General features: G+C 40.8%; 1 protein-coding gene across 11 annotated transcripts in view; it reads left to right on the top strand.

Annotated features, from left to right (window-relative positions):
• The window catches only part of mcf2lb (mcf.2 cell line derived transforming sequence-like b), a 39708-nt gene extending 12294 nt beyond the window's left edge, over positions 1–27414 (top strand). For 3 of the 11 annotated variants that reach the window (XM_079358400.1, XM_079358399.1, XM_079358391.1), the window contains 33 exons: positions 5703–5786; positions 7993–8107; positions 11420–11510; positions 15405–15524; positions 16452–16568; positions 16698–16847; positions 16938–17062; positions 17640–17754; positions 17843–17962; positions 18174–18365; positions 18456–18647; positions 18979–19138; positions 19382–19443; positions 19542–19627; positions 19787–19853; positions 19947–20062; positions 20199–20268; positions 20384–20476; positions 20564–20656; positions 21277–21402; positions 21688–21909; positions 22001–22093; positions 22740–22818; positions 22949–23018; positions 23145–23251; positions 23472–23564; positions 23983–24042; positions 24536–24601; positions 24765–24842; positions 25305–25414; positions 25838–25950; positions 26065–26168; positions 26355–27414. In XM_079358400.1, coding sequence (XP_079214526.1) covers positions 5703–5786; positions 7993–8107; positions 11420–11510; positions 15405–15524; positions 16452–16568; positions 16698–16847; positions 16938–17062; positions 17640–17754; positions 17843–17962; positions 18174–18365; positions 18456–18647; positions 18979–19138; positions 19382–19443; positions 19542–19627; positions 19787–19853; positions 19947–20062; positions 20199–20268; positions 20384–20476; positions 20564–20656; positions 21277–21402; positions 21688–21909; positions 22001–22093; positions 22740–22818; positions 22949–23018; positions 23145–23251; positions 23472–23564; positions 23983–24042; positions 24536–24601; positions 24765–24842; positions 25305–25414; positions 25838–25950; positions 26065–26168; positions 26355–26434 — 3569 coding nt within the window. In that variant the 3' untranslated portion in view covers positions 26435–27414. Of the gene's footprint in view, positions 1–2060; positions 2529–5702; positions 5787–7992; positions 8108–11419; positions 11511–15404; positions 15525–16451; positions 16569–16697; positions 16848–16937; positions 17063–17639; positions 17755–17842; positions 17963–18173; positions 18366–18455; positions 18648–18978; positions 19139–19381; positions 19444–19541; positions 19628–19786; positions 19854–19946; positions 20063–20198; positions 20269–20383; positions 20477–20563; positions 20657–21276; positions 21403–21687; positions 21910–22000; positions 22094–22739; positions 22819–22948; positions 23019–23144; positions 23252–23471; positions 23565–23982; positions 24043–24535; positions 24602–24764; positions 24843–25304; positions 25415–25837; positions 25951–26064; positions 26169–26354 lie in introns of those variants that run through there. The other 8 variants (XM_079358392.1, XM_079358395.1, XM_079358393.1 and 5 more) reach the window with 6 other exon arrangements.
• Positions 27415–27993: the final 579 nt, after the last annotated feature.

Below are 27993 nucleotides of genomic sequence, written 5' to 3'. Positions count from 1 at the left end.
ATAGGGAATAATATAATGTTGTTTTGACTAATTGTCGTAGTTTTCTTTTTTTTGTAAGGTAATATACCTTTACACAAGGTTAAAACAGGAAACACTTTAGGAGTTTGAATGATTAGCCCTGTTTAATAATCCAAACAAGTCTGAGTAAATGAACACTAAAGGTCATTTGAGTCACTGAACTGTACCTATGCAATACACTTCAGGATCTCTGTCTAGAGGATGTGGCCTGATTATGTCAATATACAGACTTTTATTGAGACCACCTCTGTGACAAAAGCTGTGACTTTTTTCTCCCAGGACTGTTTTAACATTTTTCCGTTCCTTGTGACATCGTTGATACTTTGTGACGAGTGAAATCACAAAGAACAAAAGACCAGGAAAGACACCTGAGTGGTTTCACTGTGTGCCCATTCTCTGCTGTTAGAAAAACAGTAGTATCTGAAACTGGTTCTTCCTTCTAAGTATCTAGAGGGGTTGTTTACTATTGTATAACACTGCATGAACTGAGAGTGGAAGTCTGGAGGGAAGTAGTAGACAAACAAAAGGGACAGTCGGGGGGAAATGTGACAAATAGTGCATGTGAAAAAGGAACTGAAACTTTAACCTGATTCTTCAGAGAGGGGATTTTATCAGAAACAGAATAGCCTCTTTCTGGAAACAAATGGCTGACCTGGGTGGGTGGTGGTTGATCTGATATGTGTGGGAGTTGCTGGGGGCAAGGTGTGGCGTGGGTCAGAAAAAGGAAACTAGTGCATGTTTCTGTGTGAACTTGATGCTGTGTGGAGCTCTGCAGATGACCAGACAGCTGCAGCTCTGTGTCCTCAGGCTGTAAACACTGCTCTACCAAACATCACAGATAAGGTGATTTATTCAGACTCATTTCCACTGACCTGACGGGTGTGAAGGACACATGGAGGGAGTGAACACCCTTGCTCGAGGTAAAACTAAAAGAATAGAGGCAGACGAAGCTGAGTCTCAAATAACACCGGCTGCAATCAGTCGGTCTCTAATCAAATTCTGTTAGCTACAGATCTTTGGAAATATTTCCCAATCAATGGAGAAAATGGTTATTCCAGAAAACTCTACTACCGGTCGAGTAACAAAGGTTGAGTCAGTTTTCTAAAGACAGAACAATACATAGTGACATAGTTCATGAGTTTGCTTAATAATGCAGTGTTAACTAAGGTGTTTAATGTTAAATGGATGCACTTGTGTAACCTTCTACATATCACAAACAACAGTATTTCTAATAAAGTAGAAGGACCATGATTTTTATGTCTATAACTTCTTAACCAGCCAATGTTTCAAATATGAACATGTTTGTTGGCTGGTTTTCTGACTGTCTTTTGTACTTGAAGGTGTGGCAGAATAGTGTAATCTGAGCGTTGATCTCTGAGGTGTCCTGCTGTTGTCCAAGGTTTAAGAACCACCTGTTTTCGTGAACAGAAGCTAAACAGAAGCATCTGTGATGTCATAAACTTGGTTAAGATGCCGTGATGTCGCTGAGCTCCTTTCAGTCAGGGATTGTGTTCGTCTCTAAAATCAGACTTAGAGGCTCTGAAAACCTGTGTCGAGGTCAGGCGAACGTTTTAAGGTGTTACTTAATTTAGTTCCAGGCACTGTCAATTAAATGTCCCGTCTTTATGCCTAAGATCTATGCTGGGAGGAGCGCTGGTTGTATAGTGGGTAGTGAGTGTATTGCATGACTCTATCCACTGTCCAATCTAAACAAAGGCATAAAAAGCCCAAAAACAAACCTTTAAAGAAATCTCTGCATGGTAGGCACGCCGCAGAACGGCCAAAGCAAAGATTCTTAGTAGCTGAAACATTTGACAGTTAAAAGAAAACGGGTAAAAAAATAAATAAATTAAAAAAAACGTAATTACATGTGTACTTAAAAAATGAGCAACCAGATAACAGCTTTGTCCCTTGGGGGGCGCCAAAATCAACACACCAAAAGTTCCTCGAAAGAACTTTAAGTAACTGTCTTGCAGATCTCGGTATTGTTTTTTGTTTTTTTGGTGGCACTATAGCCTGATACATTTCATATAATTCTAACAAAGTTTATTCACAATTTAAGGTGGGTGCATTCAGGTATTTGAAAAGTAGACAGGATTCAAATCTTAATCCTACTTTGATTGATGCTATTTTGACACAACAATGACGGCACCAGCTGGCCACTGAGGACAAAGGTGGAAGTTGAGTGAAAATGGCTGAGCGAGAAGAGGCACGAGAACGAATCGTGTCCTCAAACACTTTGTGTCAGAGAGAAAGAGCATTGAAGGTCTGTGCACTGATATCCTTGGGCTCAGTCACCTGATAGGCCTCATTGCCAAACAAAGAGTTAGAGCAAGACTCCCTGGTTTGTTTGAACTGCAGTCAGAAGAAGAGGAGGGCTGAGCCTGTAAAGGGATCAACAGTCCGGATAACGTTCAGGGAACAGAAAGGAGCATACATCCATAATGATTTTGGATTGTCTTTGTGCTACTTTTCAGATGGACTGATGTCACTACTTTGTCAGAGGGCAGGTATGGAGCTATACTGGAAACTTTGTAGGGAAAGTATATTTTCATCTGTGTTTTATCCTTGTGTGTTTGGGGCAGTGCATGTGTTTTTTGGTATTATTTTTAATGGATTTTAGAGAGTTGTAAAACAAGCTAAACATTCAGGAATTCTGTTCAAGAACCGAGACTGCAGGAGGCAAAATGTGTATGTTTATGCTGAATCTGATCAGTGCAGGATGTGAAGCTCAAGGATATCAGTCTGCTGCTTTCTAATCCATGTCAGGGGTCAACCACAAACTTATTGGTTTAGGCTCCAACTCTATCAGTCAAAGTTTATCAGAGTTGAACTTTGATCAGGCAAAGGTGTGAAGTAACGTTGTCACGAGGAGGGAAGACCTCATCTATTTCTAGCTGTCACGGTCTGAGCGGTGGTCTAAAATGATCTAGTCTTACATGAATTCAAACAGAAGGAAAAAGCCCGTTCCATGATTGAAGTTCAAGCTCGGACAGATGAAAGAGAATGAGAAGCCAATAATTGAACATTTTATTTAAGTCCGTTTTTTCCACGTTATAGGGGACAGAATGATCTCCGTATGTAAGGAGACTTTTTTTTTAATTGGTGTGAAAAAATGATAAGCAACAGGGAAAAGTTATGAGTATTTGCCTTCTCACTAATAACTAGGATCTTTCCGTATGGTGAAATAAAACAATCGTTTACACTGTATGTTTCCCAGCGTTGCAGTACATTCAACGGTTTCCTTCAGGGAAACGGAGCAAACACTGTCAGACTCGGATGAAAAGTCAACATTTGCTCTTTAAAGTAACTGACTTAGTCTGAGTAGAAACAATGATTACAGGATACTTTCTGTCACTGTGGGACACTCCTTTGATAATCTTCTGAATATCTGTGTTGCCCGGACGCTCCTTCAACTTACTTTCTCTGTTTTATCATCATTTATATTGTCCTGTGTTCTTTAAAACGAGGAGCGCTGAGAAGCTGCTGCCAACAGACGTACAGTGCGTCACGTTGTTGTTATGACGCTGAACTTAGAGTTCTTTTTTCAGGTGTGTGTCTTTAACAACACGGCCATCTACAAGGAGTCCTATGGTTAAAAGTACATGTAAAATGTGTACAGGTCTATGAAAATCCACTCTCTACATGTGGCAATAAACTGCAATTGTTTTTCATGTTCTGATACAACCAGTGCAGTTTAATTGTCGATTGCTTTTTTTTTTTCTTGAGCATCGAGTGCACACCAAATTGTCTTCCTGTAAAAATCCAAAAGAAAAATAAAAGGATGTGTAACATCAAGCTTATGTCCTCATTGACAGGCTCAGACAAATAGAAATGTTATGATCCTCTAGCGTATTAGTTTACCTTCCTGTATTGATCTGTTTTGGCTCTTTAGTGGCAGCTCTCATTTGTCAAGTTGAACTGTGGCCAGTTTTCATTCAAAGAGCTCGGCTGAAAAGTTCCTTGGATACAAACCAAAGCATACGCTCTGCAGTTGGGAGACTGCTTTTGCATATCGATGACTGTTTCTCAGTGTAACCTCTCTATATGTTTAGTTTGTCACAGTAAATATCTCTCTATCCACCACAGTAACTCCAACAACATAGATAGATAGATAGATAGATAGATAGATAGATAGATAGATAGATAGATAGATAGATAGATACTTTATTGATCCCGAGGGAAGTTCAAGGATTCATAATAGAAATCTGCTGATTATTCGCATTTGATTTAAAACATCTCCCAACATTAGAGTTTCTTTGAGAGGTTTTTTGCCTTTATGTGGTAGAACATCTGAAGACAGACAGTAGATGAGGAGAGAGAGAGTGAGGTAGATATATATATATAACAACTATTGGCAGAATGGGGAGTCAAACTTGCGGACAGTGCAATGAGGGCTGTGACCTTTGAACATGGGGCGCCCAATCCACCCACTCAGCCAAACCGATGGCCTTTGTAATGGTATTTTTTATATATGTATAAAAGTCAACAATGTGCCACATGGCCAAAACTTCACTGGTTAGACCAATAGGTATTTAAATATCCGCCTTAACTCCCACGAGCTTCTGCTACGAACCTCTTTTTGGAATCTTGGTATCGCCACAATCTTCATCTCCAACTGGGCTAATCAACCTTCAATCTGCTTATTTAAATCCTTGTGAGGGGAGTCCATGTGGGATAGAGACCATTTAAGCTGGAAGCCTGTTAATGTGTCAGTACTTAACTGTTATCAACAACAGAACAGCTCTGAGGGATCTAACAGCAACTCTCTGTATGGCAAATATGTACTTTTAATAGACTTAACATGCCAAATAACTCCAATGTTAGAAACAAAAACTGTAATATGAAAAACAAAAAGAAAACCCTAACCTAACACTACCCTAAAGCCCTGGGTAATTGGGACACCTAGTGATTAGAGTGAGTGTCCAATGTGCAGAGGCTGCAGTCTCCCTGGTTTGAGTCACACTGTCCTCCAATCTCTTTTCCCAACACGTCCCGCCTTTCTTTACTGTCATATCTTATAAAGGCTTCAGTGACCCTAAAACATTTTTAAGTGATGGATAATGGACTTTAGGCTCTCTCCATAAGGGTAAAATATGCAACTTTCTTAAACATGAATATTGCAGATATCAAATATATCCTTTCTATATATATTGTTGAGTTATCACTTTCTAAAACGAGTGAAGTCAAACATCCTTCTGGGTTTGTTGTTCTGAGCGCTGTGTTCACACTGATGTCAGTGTTTCCTTCAGCCTTGTTCATGTGTCACCCAGAGGCGTAAAGACCCAAAGGCTTCATTCATGTGTTGTTTTTGGTGAACCCCTCCCTATCCAACTGACAGGTGGCTCCGCCCGCTCCGGGCTGTTTATACACTATAGAGGCATAATGGTACATCGCAAGAGTAGACCTGACGGGAGAACACATGATACTTTCCAAAAAGAATGAAACTTCATTTGGTCTAAAGTGCTTTGAAGAAATAAGAGCCATATTAGAATGGAGGTCAGTCTTATAAACGTCTGTACTCTCAGAATACAGGTTGGGAGATGAGGGTAGTCGGGGAAGCTATGGCCAAAGACAAGTATTATTTTCTGTCTTATTAGAAACTGTTGCTTAAGTGCAGCATATAACACCTTCAGATATTAGTACAGGATGTAACTGATGTTTTATTGTCCTTCTTTTCTCAGATGAGATCATGCAGCTGGACAGCAGTCCTCTCCGTGCGGCTGACATCGCCCCTGACCTGAAGAAGCAGTTTGCCTTCCTTTCAGGTGAAATCTCATTTCAAATGTTTATACCGGACTTTTCCTACTGGTACATATGCTGCGTGCTAGTTTATTAAAGCGTAATTTAGAATGGACTTATTGAGGGACTAAATGCTTCATATTCACAGAATGACATTGTCTGGCTCTGCAGTGTACTGACACGAACAGGTAATCCTTCGGGGCAACTGCAAAGTGCGTCCACTGCAAAGTGCGTCCACTGAAAGTGCTCGTTTTTGCAACGAACAGGCCCAGACGGCTTTTTTTTTTAAGAGACTGGATGCAATATTTGAATCATCCAGATAGAAATGGACCACTTTGTTGAGGCGTAAGATCCCTTTTTGTTTTTTTTCAGAAAACAGAAGTCCTGCTCTGAAATATCGTCAGTCGTGAATAATTCAGCAAGATGACGCTGTAAAAGTGAATCAGCTTGGGGGAAGAATGTGTTTGTTTGGAAAACAGGAAGCATGGCATAGCTTTTCAGTCACTAAAAATAACAATCTAAGCATGCATGTGGGGAAAAAAAACAGCACTGTTAATGTAATTACATTAATCATACAAAATTGCCTCTAAGGATGACATCAGAACCATTGAGGCTGGTTTCTTGCCTGCTAGCGTTGGTTACTGGATTAACCTCCAAACTTCTTGTACTTCTTGTCAAGCATGTGATCGCAAGGTATATTCATAAAAAGGATTACAAACGCAGACATTATATTTCAGATGATCATCTTGGGGCTGATCGTCGTTGTCTCTTGATTTTTTTATTTTTAAATGACTCCATTAGATATCTGCTTAGCTGAACTCTTCTCCTGTTGAATATGATTTGTTATTCAAACAACATACCAGCCACCGTTTCCTCTTCCCTGTGTTTTACCTGTGTCTGGTTTCAACTGTTATCATGTCTGTTTTTCATGTGGATGTTTAATTCATGATCATTTTCGTCTTCCTCCCGAGAGCACCTTCACGTTCCGTCTGAGGCGTGTTTTCCTGAGCTTTTCAGATATTTGCGACACCTCTTCTCTGCTGACTGTGTTTGTCTGCTCTGTGTTGTCTGACGGCCGTGACCTTGTGTCTGCTGCAAAGTCTGGGAACCATTTCGCAAACGGAGAGCTGAGCAGACGTTGAAACCATGACCATGCACTTGTTGTTGCCATAGCGATGAGAAGAAGAAGAGTTAGACAGACAGATTGATATTCCAGTCGCGCGCGCGCGCGCGCGCGTGTGCGCGTGCGTGTGTGTGTGTGTGTGTGTGTGTGTGTGTGTGTGTGTGTGTGTGTGTGTGTGTGTGTGTGTGTGTGTGTGTGTAAGGTGAGATGAAGCGTGCTAATGTCAGCAACAATCATCATGTTGAAACACATTGTAAGTGTTGTGTTTCACAACGTGTCACCATAATGGAGAGTGAAAGTACTTTTTTTTTTTAATAGACCCATTGGAACATTTTTGATCACCCTTTTACTTTGAACGGTTCAACAATCCATTTAGCAGATGAAGATGAGATCATGAAAACACAACTTCCTGCCAACATTAGAGCAGTGGGGCTTATTTGTTGAGACATTTTCTAATATTTTACCTTTTTTTTTTTTTTTGTCCTCTTCTCACCGGTGTGAAGTGGTCGGAGCTCTGTTTGGAGAAAAGGTCAGGGGGGGGGGGGAATCCTTATGTTAATTATAAAGTTAATCAGTTTATTGTGAAGTCAGCAAATTTTTCAAGACAACAGCCCAATTAAAACGATGCATCTCATATATTCAGATGTGTGAATGCCTTCTCTGAAACATTTAGTCGGATCATTGAGGGAGGAATCAAAGAAAATTCATGATGAAGATGTGTTGTAATATGTAGAACAAGATAAGGAGATTGTGTTTTTAAATCACTTTCAGGCCACATTCTTTGTGTCTGTGCTGGAATAATTCATGTTTGTGTTTTTGTGGCTTTCATTTTCTGTTCCTTCTAAAAGGGAGCGGTGAGGGCCTCAACATAATGAATTTTGCAGTTTATTTCTGTCAAGCTTCACACGTCATTGACATCAGCACCCCCAAGTGGCCACAGAGTCGTCCTGTCAACTCTGTCGTTTTACCCAGTTTATTTTTAACACTTCCTTCAAATATTGATGACTGAGCCATCAGACAAATTCAAGAAGCTGTACTCAGATGTGTTCTTATGTAATTCCTCTATATTCCTCTCTCTAAATAAATGTTCCTCTTCTTCTATTTTTTAGGAGGGAGAGGGGATAATGGCAGCCCCATCATTGTGTTCCCAGAGTTCCCTGCGTTTGGAGAGATCACAGACAGAGAGTTTCACAACGTGCTGACGTACCTGACCAGTGTGCCCAGGTAAAGACTCTCACTGACTGACTGTCACACGTTCAAACACAGAACACACGTTAGACCCCTGAGGCTTTTTTTTCTACCTTCATTTTAAAACCTCGTCCCTTTTTTTATCAACACTTTTTTTTTTTTAACATCTTGAACCCCGGTGGCACGATCAGAACCACCATTACAACCTTGGATCTTGGATTTCTTTGTAGGACATAAAGATGAAGATTTAGTTTGTGAAGATGCCTCACTAATTGAATATAAAAACTGCCAGCAGGGGGCACTTCATACAATGACTCAGTTATACTCCATAAAGATGCACACTGAAGAGGATTTGTGCAATGGATGAGATGAGAGAGTTAGTGTATTGTAAAAACTATTAGAGATCTTTTGTTATTATTTAATTACTAAGATGGCCGGTTAATAATCCAGCACCTTATCAGTCTTCTGCAGACTGCCTTTGTGCGCATGAATGAATGGAGCAGATTTAACAACAGGGGGAAGGGGAGGGGAAATGTAAAAAATGATCCCTTTCTAATAACCATCTCACATCATTTTTAATGCTTTTTTTTTTTTTTTTTTTAAGTTTCCTCAATTTGTTGCTGTATTTGAAGCTCCATCTGACTGTCCCTCTTTTGCTTCATCACGTCTGATCTGGTGTAAAAATAGAAAACTGCGGAGACTCTGTCTGTTTGAATGTGAATAATGCATCCAGACTCCTGAGTAGAGCTGTGCACTAAACTCTGTGAATGTGTATTACATGTAAAAGAGCACAAAGGCCTGCAGCTGTGTAATCCCATACTGTAGACATGTTTTAAATACATTTAAATTGGTGTGCCTACATGGCTGTGTTTCATCACACTTACTTTTGAACGTGTATAAAAAACGTTAAACGGATTTCATTATGACTAAAATATGATATATTATGAATACAACTATACAGCATTGTGATTTCTGGCCAGTGTGGACGTTTTTCTTTCCCAAATGTAACTGAAAACATGATTCCCAAATGCACTCTTTTAAGTGTTTGCAAAGATTGTGTCTTTGAACGAGGGTCATCCACAGGAGGGAGATAGTGTTGACCCTCAAGCTGTTCTGATCACAGAGCCAGATGGCTCGAGCTACCTGAGGGACCAACATCCCCCCGGCAGGGCACGCGCGGCCCACAGCCAGAGGCGAATGTCCTCCAGTCCTGTATTACGACCTTCAACAGCTGCTGTTGGTGTGAAACACATAGCTTTGGATCAATAATGATGGCAGACATCATTTCCAATGTTGAATATATTAGTCCATATGTGTGCAGTATGAAATTAATTTCTATCTTGTCACATACTTCCCTGCATTATACATTGTTATTGCTGGATTCTATACAGCTAAAGTAAGAGCCAGTAAATGACCATGTTCTTTGTCTTTCATAAGATAAGGTTATCCTTTATTCATCTCACAAACGGAGAAATTTACAGTGTTTACAGCAGGACAGCAGAAGAAAAATTCAATTAGATATAAATGTAAAAAAAAATTGCATCAAAAAAAGAAAAAATAGATTCAGATCTGAGAACACAAAGAAAGAAGATGCTGTGTCTGTTGATGTGTGCCTCTATGTCTACATTCTGCATCCATGCAGCAGATTCCCCTCATCACTGCATTTAATTAGGCCTTCTCACAGCTTAGCTTTACACCTTACACTGAGAAACCCAATTATTTTTAGGACACTCGTGCATGTGCATTAGCAGCACCCGCTCCTAAATTGTATGAATATTTAAATGAATATTTAACAGATGTGTAACAGATACGACTGTGTCAGCAGGTGTTACACGATTAGGAACAGGCAATGCATCCATTAACATTTATACCTTTTAAATACCTTTTTTTATTTTCAGACCATAGCTATCAGTTAAATCTATATTAGTCTAAAATCAGATTTCATAATAAGTCTATCTTATATTAGTTTGTTTATTCATGTTTATAATGTATTTCATCAATATTGACTGTTTGAACGCGTGTAAATGTAATGTATGGTAGTCTTAATATTTAGTGTATTTAAATTTTATCAACAAATTTTAAAAACGGATTTAAATGAGACACTCATCTACTCGTCTCCCACACACATCACAAGATTTAGGCCGTTGCAGTCTTCGTCCTTCCTTTTACAGCCTCAGGTGCTGCATGTTCATAAACCACCATCTTGACTCAGCAGCTGACTCTCGGAGGAAGCAAAACCCCCTGTACCTCTCTCCTCCTCCTCCTCCTCCTCCTCCTCCTTCTTCTTCTTCTCCTCCTCCTCGACTGAGATGTAGCTCTGAGAGAAGCTCTTTATGCTCTGATAGCCAGAATGGCTGTGAGAGTCCGTGCACATGATTAAAAAAAGAAAGAGGAAAGAGGGACGAGGTGAATGTCAATGTTACAGCAAGAGAACGTGTCGAGGCAGACATGGACAATGAGGCTGTATTTTGTTATTAAATAAAACCCTCCTGCTTTCCAGTGGCCCCCTCTTTGAGCCTGTCCCCTCCCTCTTCTCTGTAGCAGTCCTCCAACTGGCTGCTAGAGCTGCTCATCACTCTGCAGCGAGCCCGGGATTGGCTTGTGCCTCAGCAGCTCCTTGTGTTTTATTGGCTGGATTAAAGATGCAGTTTAGAGGGGGGACGGGCTGGATGCTGTGATGGTCTGAAGATTTTGGCTTCCTACCATTCAATCACGCTGGAATCTACCTCTGAACCACATCCTGCTATGCTCTGTTTTTATTTAGAATGTGGACTGCTCTTTTAATCTGCTTCAAGCCTTTTTTGTGCAGCGACAGAATGAAGGACATGACATGAAAAATTTAAGGATTACTGGGATATCTGAAGGTGCTCATGTGCACCTCTGCTGCAGGTGCAGCATGTTTGCTAACCGGGCTGTTGAGCTGCACATGCCATTGTGATTAATTGTCGGAGGTGTGTAAACCTCCTCTCTCCTGGGGCCGCCACAGAAGACAGCAGAGGACGGAAGAAGGGGGGTGCAGGGGACTGGAGGGGGGCTGATGGCCAAAAGATATCTGGAGCTGCTTTACAGAAGCTCCTTTTACAGACTCTACCAGCTGACTCGGAAGATAAAGAGGAGCATAGTGAAACAAAAAGAGAGGAACACTTCATGTATGTTTAGTGTTATTCATTTTCAAGCCTTTGTGTTTTCTGAGGTCTCTACATCCCTAAATAAGCTACAATGAATCAGACTTTGCTGCAGTGTGTGATTGTTTAATATTTTTTATTTATTTATTTATTTTATTTTTTCTTAGCTTAAACCAAGAAACTGTTTAGTTTGTCTTTAATATGTTGCCTCTCTGTGTTCCAGTTTGTCTTCGACAGGCGTGGGTTTCATCCTGGTTATAGACCGCAGGCAAGACCGATGGGCAGCTGTCAAGGGGACCCTGCTTCGCATCGCAGTAAGTTCTTCTTTGTTGATGCAACATGGCACTTGTGTTGTCTGTGCTGTTCCCATCTTCGCGGCTGTAACTGTTTCTATAGAAGGATCCCGGATTTGGGAGGCTGCCCCCTCACACATAGAGAGAGGAAGTGTGCGTCTCTCTGTGGCTAATATCGCAACAATCCAGGTGGCGTGATGAGAGGTGTGTGTGTGCGTGTGTTTGTATGTGTGGGAGGTTGGGGGGCAGGGGATCGATGATATAATAAGCCCTATCTTTTGAACTCTCTCCCATCACCATCACAGCCTGCCATGTGTTTCCATGACGACAGAGGAAAATAAACAGAGCCATGTGCCAAAAGAAAGGCAGGAGATTAGGTCTCCTTTGTTCAATCCTTCCATTCAATGTTTCACAAATCATTTCAGAACCATATTGTCTGTTACATGTTGTAAAATAAATGAAACTAACTAACGAACTTATTATAAAATATGTTGCTCGTCCATCATAAAAAGTAAGAACAACATACACATAGTGCTTCAATGTAACGATAATCAAAATAAATTAAGACTTATATAGCGCTTTTCTAAATACTCAAAGTCGATAAACAAGGACTAATAACAAACAAAAACAATACTAATAATGTATAATAATAAGTATTAATAAACGAATAATACTGTGTTGTTCAGGACTTGCAGGCCTACACAGTTTGAGTCACACTTTTTATCTTTTTTTACTGTTTTTTTTGTGTGTTTTTTTTTTTACAGTTGCTGCATGCGCTTACAGAAAAAACACAAAGTTACATAAACTGTCCACCTCTGTTTTTTTTGTATTCATTAATCTTGTATGTCATCGACTTCTTTGTTACATAAGGGGTTTGATAAAGGAAATGCAGTCACTCTTAGAGCATTAGAAGAATTGATGTCTCTGCTTTTTATCCCTGGTTTTAAGTTTTTCCAAGCTTTTCCCGCTGGGATCTGTTCATCGTGTCTTTCATGTCTCCTGGAGGAATCTGATGAATCAAGTGTGTGCTGGAGAGAATCAACCTCTTAAGATTACCTCTCATATTGTTGCTATTTTTGAGCGACGAAGTGGACAGTTTAATAGCATCTCTTTCATCCGATTTACCATCTCCATTTGTTGCATTAAGTTCTTACTCCCATGAATGGTTGTACAGTCATGTGTTTGATTGTTGGTAACCAGGAACATAAAGAATGCTCTGTCTGTGTTCTTTAAGATGTTTTCAAGTAATATAAAACTTATTGTCGCGAAGGATGCTAGCAAAACGATGAAATGTCAGATGAGAGAATGAGGGATAAATATCAGCACCAATTGTCCCGGGAGACATGCGGGAGACCTCATCACTCATTTCAAATTCAATCAAGCTTTATTAATCCCACAAGGGGGACGTTTACAGGCAGACAGGCCTGTAATAGGAGGTAGTCAGTCATCCAGGCAATAACGATTGAAGTGGTTCAGCCCGGCTGCTAAACGGATGATGATGAAAACCGTCTCGCTTTAAAACTGCTGCTGTATGTTTGTGGAACCCACTAGATCATGTGAGCAATGCTGTGATGTGACACACTCACTCAGTGAGTTAGTGTCACACGCATGAGGATGTGGATCCGTGTTTTGATAGAGAGAACGAGCAAAGATGTCCAATGTTTACTCTGTGGAATTGCTCCCTTTGTCGTTTCGTGTGTGCACGTGTATGAGCACACACACACACACACACGAGCCACAGTGTGAATGTGGGTCACTGTGTTTCAGGTGAAAGCGTCCCATTGTTGCTCACAGCTGAGTTTGATGGGATGACAGAAAGTGTGTTGATAGACTGCCGCTGATTAAGTCTGCAGAGTTACAGTCAGTCCCTGAAGCATACGCTCCTCTTTGTCATCTTCTCTGCATCTTCTTTCAGGCTGTGTGTGTATATATGTGTGTGTGTGTGTGTGTGTGTGTGTGTGTGTGTGTGTGTGTGTGTGTGTTTATCCATTGACAAAGAACAAAGAACAATTCGACCATGACCATGACTGCCAGACACCAAAGATCCAGGCTGCATGGTTGAATGATTAAAGGCTTAATTTAAAGGTTAACTCTGAATATATATATATATATATATATATATATATATATATATATATATATATATATATATATATATATATATACCCCACAGTCCAGCCATTAAAAATACAAACAGTTCTTGTTTAACATTGGGTCTCTTTATACCTTCTGTATTCTCAACTTCACTGTGACTGTAGCCCCTAGGCTGATTCCTTCGTACTAACATTTAACATTTTGGGTCATATATTTACAGTTTCATCTTCAGAAAATGCTGAAAAAAAAATCCTCAATCTGGTCTGAGCAGTTTAGCTCTTGGGGAAATCACTTGTAAAAAATAAGTGTATTAGTCTTGTACAATCTTCATCAGAAAATCTGCTGTACTAAAAATCTGCTCATGGATAGTTGTCTCGCTAATCCCTTCTTCAAGACAACCTATAATAACAACACTTTTGAAGGTGGCAAAAGCAATAATTCTCTGACTTCAAGCCTTTTCTGAACAGTGAAGAAATATCTTGAAGTTATTATACAAGCTTCCCCATTAGAAACCCCAACACTGAAACTCTCTGTTGTCAAACAGGCAATCCTAGAATTAAAACTGGAGCTCAGTCGTGTCTTTATGCACTTGCTTTGCTTTGTCACGCTAATGTACAGTATGAATCTTTGAATCTCATCTTATTTTTATTTCATGTTACAAATGGAGCTGCAGACGTCATCCAACAATAAATCATTATCATGTTTATTTTCATTAATTGGGATTCTATGGGAGTGATATGTGTGGAATGAATTCACCTAAATCACAGTTATTCATGTCTTTTTAAAGTGTCTTTGACCAGTTATAAAATATATCACTGGACATAAATGTTGGATCACATTTGTGATTTTTTTAATGGGATTGATAAGTAATAAGCAAAACGTTTAAACCCTTTGAAGACTTTTTCTTAATGAAGGCAGTTTCATAAACATGTTTGACACTGATAATCACACCTGCACAGTTCTTTATTGAAATGCTCTGAATGTCCCTCCACAGTTTTCATTCCTGAAGCTAGTGGGCGACCTTTTTCACATCGCTCCTCCGGTCAACAAGGACAAACACTGAGTTGATTTATTAATTCCATTAACAGCTCTTTTCCCAGGCGGTTTTCTTTAATGGTGTATTCATCGTCATTTCTGCTTAGACCAGCAATACCCAACTCAGTCGGGGGGTGCGGCCAATCAGGCGCAGCAGCCGTTTTGGTTATTAGCTAATTAAAGATGCATTAACGATTACATTGCCTAAGGAGGAAAGATCAGTGTCCAAACACAACCATCATCCAAATGCTTTCCCAGAGCTACTTCTCCTGTCAGCCAGTGTCAATCAGGACATGTTGATTAGCTTGTATTGGGTCTGTTAGCTGACAGTGTAGGAGCTTTATAGCTAAATTCATATTTTTAGACTTATTAGTGATGTTTTAAACTCGACCAATGAAACATGGTTTTTGCTTAGTGTTGCACATCAATTGGCCACCATGCTTGTTTGATTAAAAAAAAAATGCAGAATGAATTCACTTGCACAAATGTATGAGTTGGTGGTGTCTCCTTCTTTCTCATTATTCATGTCGAGGCATCCCGGGACGTAAAGATTAATGTCCCTGCCACAGCCGCTGCTGCACATCCCCCACATCTCTGCAGTTTTATCTTGTGCTCAACACACTTCATCTACAACAAGCTCCAATGTGTTTGACCGAGAGTTTTCACAAGGGGCACAGAGGGACAGACAAAAGGCAGGGAATCCGACGTCGGAGGTGCAGGCTGTTAGCAGGAAGAAGCGACGTATCGGAGGATTGTTGTAAGACTCGCTCTTCTTTTTCATTTCAGGGCTCATTCCCAGGGAACCTCCAGCTGGTCCTGGTCCTGAGGCCCACCGCCCTCCTGCAGCGCACAATCTCTGACATCCTCTTTAAGTTCAACAAGGATGAGTTCAAGATGAAGGTGCCGGTGGGTAAAATCAAACTCACCTCAATTTTGTTATTTGTGGTCAAACTGGTGGAAGACAGAAGCTGCACATTGTGATTACGTTGTATGTGATAGTGGAGCTGTCGCCTCAGCAATGGTTCAATATTTCCTGATTTGTTATATGGGGAAAAACAATTGTCTTCCTTCTCTGAAACAACGAAAACTAATATTCAAATAATTTCCCTCCAAGAACAAGAACACAGTGTGTGGCTTCTATTGAGCTGATGTATTCATGAGAAGTTTTGACTCTGTAGTGGATAAAACTTGAGGTTTACTGTAAAAGACCAAGAAAATCTCAATTTTACTGCAGACATGAACATGTTTACAGCCAGTTATAAAACATGGGTTTAGTCTTATGAGCTAATTTCTTTATCTGTAAAATTGTAACGGTTATGATATTTTTTTTAATAATATAGTGCATGAATTAGCATCATTATTATTATTATGGTTGCGTTGACTCAGAGATGGATGCCTTTTGGTTGTTTGTGGAGTTTTATGTCCTTCATCAGCTCAGCCTCTTTGCCTGTAACTAGATCAAGCAAACGTTAGGTTGAGATGGCATTTTTCCAACATGGCGACCGCCATCATATTTTTTCATAACGTGTCTTCAGAAACCAAATGGTGTTGTCACTGAGACTGTCTGTGTTTTATTCAGTCCATAGATAAAACGTACAAAAGTTAAATGGCTCTCCTCAAAGTGGCAGGGGAGAAAAAAAGAAAAAAATGTAAAATAAAATAAATCAGAAAAATAATCTGCTTGGGAAAAAAAAAATCTGAGCTCACGCCCACTGAAGTTTCTTTTCCCTAAAGCCATTTAATGTCATGGCTGTCGCTCAGAACGTGTTATTTTCACAGTGTGTGTTCCTGGAGTAGGTAAGGGTGTAAATGTTGTGGGTGTTTCTGTTCCAGGTGATCATGCTGAGCTCAGTCACTGAGCTGCACTCTTATATCGACCAAACACAGCTGACCCAGGAGCTCGGGGGAACGCAGGACTACTGCCACGAGAAGTGGATCTCTCACCGCACAGTATGTACACTGCGTTAGGGTGTCCATGACACTTGAACTTTAAACTTCTACATGAACGATGATTGTAGTTCAAATGAAATGGTACCGATACCTGTTTTGAGGTTTTCGATTGTGTCTTGTGCACATCAGGCAATTGAAGGTTTCGCATTAATGGTGAAGAAAACGGCCCAGACTCTGCAGCTGTTTGGGACTGAACTGGCTGAAACTGAGCTCCCCAATGAGATCCAGGCCACCACCCTCCTTCTGAGCACGCACACGAGCAAAAAAAATAGGATGAAGGTAACACCGTTGACGTACATTTACATTACATGATATCTATGTTTACAGAATAAAGTGTGTGTGAAAAAAGAACGGGATCTGTCTCTGTAGGAGGATCTACTGGTAGCGCTGGGTCAGGGCAGCAGGCTGCTGGAGAGCATCAATGAGCCTGTAGTCAGTGACCCGGACCACAACATGAACCAGGATGAGCTGGAGAACCTGGCCACAGTGCAAAGGTACAACAGCTGGAGCTGATGGAGCAGCTGCTAGATAAAAAAACTAGACTGTGTCCAATTCCAAAGAAAAAAGACGATTGCATGAGTCTCTTTTTGATATGATACTATTGATTTACAGATCTTGACTTCTTCTCCTTAACTGTACGTATCATTGAAAGACATTACATTTACACTGTTCATCTCATCTTTCTGCCCCAGGAATTCCAGAGCGTAACAATTTATTCTAATTGATTTATGTGGAAAAGAAAGAAACCATTAGATGTTCCTGAGTTGTTGATGTTGTGTGGTCTCTTTTCTGCTCTCCTTGTAATTGAAATAAGAGTTGGCAAGCTAGTTTGCTTCGAGGCCAGTCAATATGATATTTTAAGCAACACTGAGGGCTGTGATTTGCGTGTCAACAGGCATTAGCTTTACATAACATCGACAGATGTAATCACAGTGTATAAATATCCTGCTCAGAATCCCTGAATTTTCTGTTATTTTCCAGCTGCTTCTGGACTCCTTAACTGACTGTTTAATTTTTTAACAATCCACATCCCTTACTCTCTCTCTCTCTCTGTCTTCAATCCTCTCTCAGGCTGCTGTCTCAGCTGGACGAGACAGAGCGAGCTTTCGATGAGTTCTGGGTGAGACACCAGACCAAACTGGAGCAGTGTCTCCAGCTGCGTCACTTTGAGCACAGCTACAGAGAGGTGAGCCCTGAGCCTCTCAGCACAGGAGTCCTCATGTTTCCACTTGAAGAGTTCTGAGTAACTGACTACTGTGGTGTTTCTGCTGCAGGTGAGGGCTCTGCTGGATCAGGTGTCTGAGAAAGTCGCAACCTTTTCTGAGGTGGGGATCAGCCCGGCTCACGCTGACCACATCTTCAGTGAACTCAGCACTTACGAGGAGAGAGTGTGTGTAAGTAGAGGCTCCTTTCACATTAAAAGCTTAGAATTTCCCCGACATGACTCAATGACTTTTGGCTTTTTAGTGCCACCTAATGGAAACTTTTGCAGGATCGCTCAGGGTCCACAAGTTTTGTTAAAGTTAATATCTTTCAAATAGTTTGAAGCAAGGCCTGTGCAGAAACTATTGGAGGTAATGACTGTCTTTCCATCTTGTTCCACAGGAGGTGCTGGACAGAGCCCTGTCTTTGGCGACTCAGGGTGAAGAACTGATCCAGAACTCCCACTACGCTGAGGACTCCATCCAGCCCAAATGCAGCGAGCTCAGAGAGATCAGTGAGACGGTAAATAGCTCCCTGCGGGCCAAGAAGGACCACCTCCTCAAAGCCATGGAGCTGCACCATCGGCTGGAAAGGGTGAGAAGACGCGTACAGCTACACACTCCTACTATAGTTCGCATGTTAAGAGATTTACATATTTTTCTTGACCTCTGCCGTCTTCCTCAGGCTTCTAAATGGGTGGATGATGGTATTTACCTGCTGGCATCCCAGCCTGTGGACAAGTGTCAATCACACGAGGGGGCGGAGTTAGCGCTGCAGGAGCTGGAGCGTTACCTGGAAAAGGCCGACCAGAACCAACTGACGGAACTCAGCACCATCTGGGACGAATATGAAGCGGTGATCAATCAGCAGTTCAGGGTGAGACGAGCATCCAAAGAGTATGTTGCGTGTAAAGATATCCCTGTGACGGATGGATTGTGAGGAACAGACTAGTACAGATAGTTTTTTCAACCATTTGCAACTAAGTTTATACAAATTTGGAGCAAATTTTCCCCAAAAAATATGTTGAATATGTATGCCAATCAAGTTGAAACCAAATATTCACTTTACAATGTTAAGTATGGAAGCTACAAATATGGTCGCTGATGCTTTGGCTAACATGCTGCCTAATCCATAACATAAAATAGCGTCAGGTGACGCAGAGAACTTTGGGTATTGACCCTCCTATGATAACCCTTCTGTTTATCAGGACCAAGTAGAGAAGATTTTCCAGAAGCAGGCGTCCATGCAGGAGATGTTTGACAAGAGAAGGATCAGCCTGAAGAAGCTCGCAGCCAAACAGACCAGACCGGTGCAGCCCGTAGCCCCCAGACCCGAGGCCTTCATCAAATCTCCTCTCAGCTCACCTGGTAAGTCTCCACACAACCACACCAGGAAGTTTTCACGCTGAGCATCAAAAATAAACTTAGAGCAAAGTGGCGCATCAGGGACGCCTGAGAGACACGCCGAGGTGCGTCTTGTAGAAAAAGGTAGACGCGATGTACCTGGAGTGCGCAGTGCAGAAGAAAGACTGCACACACACGCATGCTGAGGAATCAAAGCTTTTCTCTGTATTTATTCTGACTTTTTTCCCCCCTCATCTGTTCCCTCAGCACACAGAGCTCAGCTGGAGAAAAAAGACTCAGAGACAGACTCCGGGAACAACTGTGAGAAAGTGAGCAAAGAACTGTCAAGACATTGTTTGGACTTCCTTGGATGTGACCAGTTTTTCGGTCGCTTATCACGCTGATGTGATGTTGTCGTTTTCTCCAGGGAAGCGGCCCTCTTCAGAATGGAGACGGTAACAGCAGACACGCCTCTCTGTCGGAGGAGGAGGAGAACCTGGCCGTGCTCAGGAGGTGAGAGATCACCTCCAGCTCTATGTGTGTTATCAAATCACACCACAGATGGTGGTGGACTGATGAACAAACATTGAATTATGTAAAGAGCTGTGCATTTATGTTTTTTGCATGCACCAGATCCCTCATTTGATCTCTCTGTTCTCTCTTTGTCTGCAGGCACGTTATGAACGAGCTGCTGGAAACTGAGAGAGCTTACGTTGAGGAGCTGCTCTGTGTATTGCAGGTGATTATTTACTCCACAGAGGTTTTAATTTATCTGTTTGGTTGTTTTTGTACCTACAATTTCCTGTATTTATTTATTTTTGTGTGTTTGCAGGGATATGCCTCTGAAATGGATAATTCAGCGATGGTTCACCTCATTCCTACTCCCCTTCAGAACAAAAAGGAGGTTCTGTTTGGCAACATGCCAGAAATCTACCACTTCCACAAGAGGTAAAAGAGCGCCATCTGCCTGTCATTGAGGATAGCAATGTTCTGGGACTTCAATGCTGTTATTCGTTCTCACTAACTGGCATTAAAATGAATACTCTTTCCTTTATTTTTTCTCTCATGTTTCATGGTTTTTCAGGACTTTCCTGAGGGAGTTGGAGCAGTACACTGACTGCCCACAGCTTGTTGGACGGTGTTTTCTTGAGAGGGTGAGTGATGAGCGAGATTTTCAACATCGGAATGTCAATCCAAATGTGCAGACGAAGAGGCCTTTTTTTTTTTTTTTTTTTTTAAATTAAAGTTGTTTTTACCACCTCTTTATAGATGACAGACCTGCAGATCTATGAGAAGTACTGCCACAACAAGCCTCGCTCTGAAAGCCTTTGGAGGCAGTGTTCAGACTGCGCCTTCTTCCAGGTAAACACAACCTCAGCATGCTTCAAGTATTTTAGGTACATGTTCATTAGTGAGGTTTATTTGACTCTGTTTGCTTTTCCTCATCAGGAGTGTCAGAAAAAGCTGGAGCATAAACTTGGTTTAGACTCTTATCTGCTGAAGCCTGTTCAGAGGATTACCAAATATCAGCTGCTGCTGAAGGTACGATACCATTTATGGATTGATAACTGTCTTTTTATAAGAATGTATCTTCTTCAGCTTTTCAGTGTATTCTAACAGCAGCTGTTTTCCTTGAACGTGACTTCAGGGTGGGGAACTTTAAGTCTGTTATGTTGTATAATCTAGTAATTGTAAATTGTATAAATAAAGAGTTATTATTTAAGCAATTATCCTAAATGAGCAACTAAATAAAGATACAAGTTAAAGGGGAAATCTGGCCACATTTAAAAGGTCTTTAAATTCAACAATTGATGCATGTTTAATTCAAGCTATGAATTAAACCCTGTTAATGTTAAGTTAGCTTATTAGCTTACAACCACAACGTAGCCAACAGTAACGCAATATAGTGAGTAGCTTGGTGCTAACAGTCACTCTGACTGTTTTTTTTAATTACACAAATGACCCATGTTGATTTACCTTGAAATGTGACATGAAGTGCACTTGTTTCTTTCCTGTGGCTTATTAAACTGGAGGTGGTGCATTTGTTACAATAGAGTTATTATGTGAAACACAACAGTAAGAGATTATCATCATCATCATGTTCTGCGGGTGAATATGATCAAATTGCTCCGAGCGGATAATAACTGAGTTTCTTTCGACAGGAAATGCTGAAGTACAGTAAGAGCTGTGAGGGGGCTGCTGACCTGCAGGAGGCGCTCACCTCCATCTTAGGCATCCTTAAGGCTGTTAATGACTCAATGCATCTCATCGCCATTACAGGATATGAGGTGAGACATTGAAGTGGAATCAGGGAATTGCAGAAAGGATGTTGTGTATCGGCTAAAAGGAGAAACACTTAAAGACAGACACAGGCTTTACTCGAAACAGTAATAATATTTATGAGAATTACATTTTTATTTAGAGTCACTCTGGATAAACAAAGACCTGACAAATAACAGAAAAATGTGATTTAACAGTTATTGACTTATAAAAACATAAACGTATGGCCTCCATAAAGTTGATTTGATTATATGAAGCATGTGATTGGTCAGCTCTGCTCTCTCTTTCCTCAGGGGAACATGAGCGAGCTGGGTAAGCTGCTTATGCAGGGGTCATTTAGCGTGTGGACGGAGCACAAGAAAGGTCACGCCAAGGTGAAAGATCTAGCACGTTTCAAACCCATGCAGAGGCACATCTTCCTCCACGAGAAGGCCCTGCTCTTCTGCAAGAGGAGGGAGGAGAACGGGGAGGGCTACGAGAAAGCTCCATCGTACAGCTTCAAGCAGTCTCTGAGTGTGAGCACCTCGGATGTGGCAATGTAGAGAATTTCTTTGCATTTGTCTCTCACCCTGCTTTACGTCCATACCCTGCTTTCCGTTTGAACAGATGAGTGCTGTCGGTATTACTGAGAATGCAAAGGGAGACAACAAGAAGTTTGAAATCTGGTGCAACTCCAGAGAAGAGGTTTATATAGTTCAGGTATGTCATTGCTTAGAACATTTCCAACTGTCAACAAAAGTCATGACGCATCATTTAATATGTGTCCTCGATGCAGTCAAAGCACGTTTCCTTTGTTCTACACAGTGTTTCAGTCAAGTCACTATCTTTCCTACAGCACCAAATCATAACTGAGGGTCTGAAGAGCATTTCATGTAAAGCAGATCTAAACTGATGGGACTCTCTTTTATCTCATATACTGAGATAAAATCCAAAGATTCCCACCATGAGGAAGTAACAGTTCCCATGAGAAAAAAAAAAAAGTTCCTGTAACAGACGGAAACCTCAAGAGGATCCACACTTCAATTTGTTTTGCCAAATATCCTGCTGGCAATGATTGTTGCTGTGTTAAAAATCCAACTAATAAGAAAAGTTACAGAATAAAAAGCACTGTGCTCATGCTTGGGTCAAGCCAACTTCACCAAGAAAATGCTAACTGAGAGTCATGAGTTCACATATCTTCAGGAAAACAATTAAAACATGTTTTACTAATTTTTTTTTACTATTAGCAGGTCTGTTAAGTACAAAGCATTTTTAAAAATCAGTATTTACACGGAACTCTTCACCCAGGTAAACTTAGTCAGTTTACAAACAGTCTTTTACTTTTTGTTTCATTGTCCTCTTTTAGGCGCCGTCGGCTGAGGTCAAAACCACTTGGGTGAATGAGATCAGGAAAGTTCTGACAACCCAGTTGGAAGCATGCAGAGGTACTGAGACTCTCAAATCTATTTCTGAATAGTATGTTCATGTTTCACCTGAAAATTAAGCGGGGGAAAAAGAAAAAAAAAACCCAACTCCCTGGTAAAGTGTATGTTGTCTACCTCTGTGTTACAAAAGCCAGCCAGCAGAGGGCTCCAGACCAGGTTTTCCAATTCCCTCCTGTGCCCAGTGGAACAGTAAGTCTCAGGTAAGACACTATTCCCCTACTGGTTTTTCTTCAAGCTCCCACTTTGCATCAACAATGTTATTGAAAACATGTTTTGTCAGGAATAATTCTGAAGACAGTTTGAGTCTGACTTCTGTCCATCTGCAGTCCCTTTAAGACTGGTCAGAAGAGCTTTAAAAAGGGGGATGATAAGAAAGCTGAGCCCTGCAGCCCTGACGCCAACTCCTCTTCTTCACCAAAGCCCACAGGAAAAGGTGAGGAGAGAGATGAAGAGACATTTAATTTGTATTAAATAAAACAAGTCCTTAGGCATTCATAGTGCATGCTCTGTATCGAGTTTACCTCTAATTATTATCCGTGTCTTAACTATTTCCACTGAATCTGGTTACTTCCTCTGTTCCCCGTCTTACTTAAATTTATTCCTCCCTTCCCTCTTCTTGTTTGTCCCTTCTTCTTGCTTTTCCTCTGTGTCAGACGAGGCTGTGACAAGCCCTACCTCAGACAGAGCTGCTGTGGCTAAAAAGCGCTTTACTTTACAGGGCTTCAGTAACCTCAAAGCTCAGAAAGGTAACAGCAGGCCGTTGTCAGTTTCACATCGTTTTGTCAACACATCATGTCATCTCCTCCAGAGAGTCACTTCAAGTAGAGATATCTTTAATTTAAGTGCACTTGTTTTTCCTCCTGAGAGTTAGATGAGCAGTCACCAGTATCCCATCGAAAACCACAGTTTGAAGTTTGTTACACTTTTGTACGGATTAAAGAAAACATATTAACCAGTGAACTTAAAATGATGGAATTTTTACTTTTGAGTATTCATGCTAAGCTAACTCCTCTTTGCATACACCTAAATGTAAATGAAGGGTTGTGAGCACATTCTCCGCATTTTAAAAGATCCATTCTCTTCTAAAAAAAAATATATATATATATATTATAATTAGGGAGCCTTTTGGTCACTCAGTCAAACCTTCCATGCTTCCCTCCACAGAAGTCACATCTGCCGATGACAAAAGCTTTACGTTACCCATGACGATCCTCTTTTCAGCAGGTATCTCACAGCTCTAGACCCAGCAATCCAGAAATGTCTCCCAAATTTGACTCTTCACCGCAGGAAAAGCACGGGTCTTACTATCAGTATCTGCATTAGAAAAGAGTTCCTGATAGGCCATGAGAGTGTGGCGATGAGTCAGCATTGAGGAAGAACAGGACCTTGACATTAGGTTGCAAAATGCAGCCGTGGTTCAATGTAATATTTGAACCTTTTGCTTTTCCTGCTGTGACATATCAAAAAGTCTTCTATGGTAGCTTCTCCAATCCAAAATAAGCAACTCTGAGTTTAAGCTCGCTTATTAGAATGAGGTTTTTTTCCCTCTTTGTGTTGGTGTTTTTCCATAACCTTTCTGATCCCGCTTGTTTGTGCGTCTGTGTCCGTTTAGCCAGAGCTGTAAAATCTGTTCACTATTTAACTTTTCTCATCATCACATTTTGCCCTCTGAATGTATAGTCTGCCTCACTTCATCCTCCTGTTTCCTTTACACCAGGATCCCCCACAAGTCCTGACCACAAGACGAAACGCCAGAGCGACCCCACGCCATTCGGCTTCAAAGGTATTCGTTTGTCAAATACCTGCATACTCTCCCTGCCTGGTCAGTCGTTCTTCCGCGATGCCCTTGAGCACAGCCTCTGTATCTGCTAAAAATCGAAGCGTTTCATTAGCTGTAGTGGCTGCAGGGAGAGTGACTAGCTGTGTTTTTATCGCCTGTTCTTCAGATCCAGGTCCTCCCCCGCTCCCCCTGAGCAGGGCCATGTGGTTCAGCACCTCTAGTCTCTTACAGACAAAGTGGAGAGGTACACCAACACACAGAAGGCCTGGCGCCGGCTGTGTGTTAGGCCCCGTTTCCCCCTCTATGAGCACTTCAGTCTTCATCAGTTGTTGCTTTGCCACCCCACTTCTCCCTGTTCCTCACAGGCCTAGAGAAAGGATAGAAATACACACTGATAAGGAGAGCATCCGCCTGCCACTTTTCCTGTGTTTAAATCAGGGTAGTTAGAATATGGAGATGCATGCCGGCCTCTGCAGTCTTTGTGATAATAGTTTTGACATGCTGGGCTTTCTGGGAATGTTTCCTCTTTGTTTAAAAGAGCTTTTTTCGTGGGGGGTTTTTCGACTCACTCTTTCACACTTATAGTCTCTCTCTATCTCACTGCAAGTCACGCATGTTTGACAGGAGCTGAAGCAAAAAACAATTCTCAAGATACTCCTGTGTGTGTGTGTGTGTGTGTGTGTGTGTGTGTGTGTCTTCCTATCAGGCTGGAACAAAACCTCCCTGTCTCTGGACGCCTCAGAGGAGCATGACGGTTACTCCAGTGCTGATGATCCCCTGAACTCTGACCCAGAGGACGACGGTGGAAAGAAGCTGGTGAGTCACTGCTTTGACAAACATGTTCTCTTCTTATCTACACAGTTTGCATACAGGTGTCAGACCACGAAGTCAAAATCACTGTTAGCAGAAATACCCTTCATTGACAAGATCTATTTAGCTGTTAAAAGCTCAGCTGTGTCCAACAGCTAGTTTTCAACTTCGGCTTTCACTCTTTTATATTGTTCATGGCAGAAAGTGTATCAAGGGTTAACTGGAATATTTCATTTAAAGAATAACAAATAAAAATCAACCAGTTCGGCTGGAAATAATGAAGATACAGGAAGAAAACAGAAAATCAAAGTTTATTGAAATGGCGTGTGCAGAGTTTGGTAATTATTTTTTGACAATAACAGCTGACATGGTGCTTATTTCTAACTTTAGTATGCCTTCTTTTCTGTTCTCCAAATCGACTTTGAACAGTGTGCTGGCAAGTATACAGTGATGGCTGACTACGAGACAGACAGTGCTCAAGATTTCTCAGTAAAGAGCGGAGACATGGTGCGGCTCGTCAAGGAGGGAGATGACCAGCAGTGGTGAGAATATTTTGTTAGCATTACAACACAGTAGTATATTTTAAATGGTATAGTGTCACTGATATCATAGTAAATGTGTGTGTGTGTGTGTGTGTGCATCTGTCTGTCCTGCAGGTTTGTACGTAACCTGAGTACTTCTAAGGAGGGCTGGATTGCAGCTGCAAATCTTATCACACTTATTGGAAAGTCCAAGTCTTGCCAGTCTCTCACCAGCTCAGGTACTAAAAAAAGAAAAAGTTGTGGGGGCCTTTAAGAGCAGACACACTTTCCTTCCTCCTTACGTTGTGGGAACTGTTCTGACACACGTTTGTCTGGGGACTTTTACAATACATCAATTTTGAAATAAAGTTTTTTCAACACATGACTCGACGAAGTCTTTTAATGTCTGTGTGTGTTTCTTCCAGAAGGCAGTGGCTCGGGAAATCTCAGCACATCATCCAGCTGCAGCGAGACATACACCAGCTTCTCTGACATCAAACCCTAAACTCCTCAGCAACTCCTCCATCAACAAACTTAAATCATGTGAATGACTGGGTTATCCAACATTGATACCCAAGAAATTTTCACAGAAAATCTGATTTTTTTTCATTATTATTTTTATGCACATTCACCAGTGTTTAAGATAATATGCCAAACATTTGCTCAGCTGAGGTGAAGATACTGAACAGAAACATGTACAGGACAGACGATAATTTCACCGTTTAGTACATTGATCTTTGTTTATAGTCACACACTTGTCTGTATATATTTTTATTAAAAGACGAGAATCACTGTAATTATATTGGAATAGATGTATGAGTGGGCCAGCAGGACTGATCTCAGTTAATGCGTCTATTTGTGTTGCGTCTAACTTTAAAATTGGACAAAGTGTGATGATCATCCTTTCTGTTTGTCTGCACTATATCACCCATGAGTTTATAACTTCACTGTTACTGTACGCAAAAAAGGGAAATGATAAATACGCACAGCTTAATTAGCCCAAGTGAATGTTTTCTGAGAGTCAGTTAACTCTGCCTATATGTGTTTATTTATTTGTGAGAAACATTTAAGTTTGTCTCGTCTCTTTTGTTACCGTCTTCTGACTCTCTTCCTGTATGAAGTGTCTATTTGCTGCATAGACTGTATAAACCATATCTCTGTTGTCATCCTGTCATTAGAAACTGTTTCTGCCACCAGCTGCCCAGATCTGTTAGGAGCGTTTGTCTTTTGAACTGGTGTCATTTTGTGGGTTTCATGTAGGCTCAGCTACAGTTGAAAAATGTTTCTCAATGTGAAAATTCACTGTATAGTGCTAACTTATTCCCATGGTGGGATCACCTTATGAATGTAGATATTGTTCATTAATATCTGTATGTCATGAAATGTATGTTATTTGAGATGCTATATTGTATAATAAGTATGGTGATGTCACTGATTTGTGACTTGTCTAATTTTTTTTACATAAACAACTTGTGATAACTCAAACTCTCTTTTCTAGTGTTGTGTGTGTCACTAAATGAAGGCTAACTACTGATTGCACAATGAAATGCTTTTATAAAACATTGTTGGTCTTTGATACTAAAAACTTAGATTTTATTTTATTTTTGTTTTTGTCTTGTGCACAACAGCATATATGACACAAAATAAAGACCAGGCATTAATAGGTCCTACCAGAGCCACATATGGCTCCTGAAGACAATTCGAGCTGGTCATGTTAATCAGAAATGAAAGTGAAACAGGACAACTGGGTTGCCAGACTGTTAAAACCAAGCGTTTAAGTAATATTACACAAAAGCAATGCATAGGACTAATTGAGAATACAGGGATTTGGGACTTTCCAATAGGTATTCCAATTTCTACAGCCAGAAAAAAACTGTTCATTCGTAGATGGAGATCTCTTGACAAAGTTGTAATAGTAGATAAATAATCACATTTCTAAATGTTTGTATTAAGATAAATTCCCATTAAATATTGAAGAAGAAAAACAAGAACTTAAAATGCAATTGTACAGAAAATACACAAAGATCCCATGTGCTATAGTCTATTCGGAATATAATTATAAAA

This window comes from Symphodus melops (genome assembly GCF_947650265.1).
Source record: "Symphodus melops genome assembly, chromosome: 12".
Lineage (NCBI taxonomy): Eukaryota > Metazoa > Chordata > Actinopteri > Labriformes > Labridae > Symphodus > Symphodus melops.
Note: the sequence above shows the minus strand (reverse complement) of the source record. Positions and strands in the feature narration are given on the sequence as shown.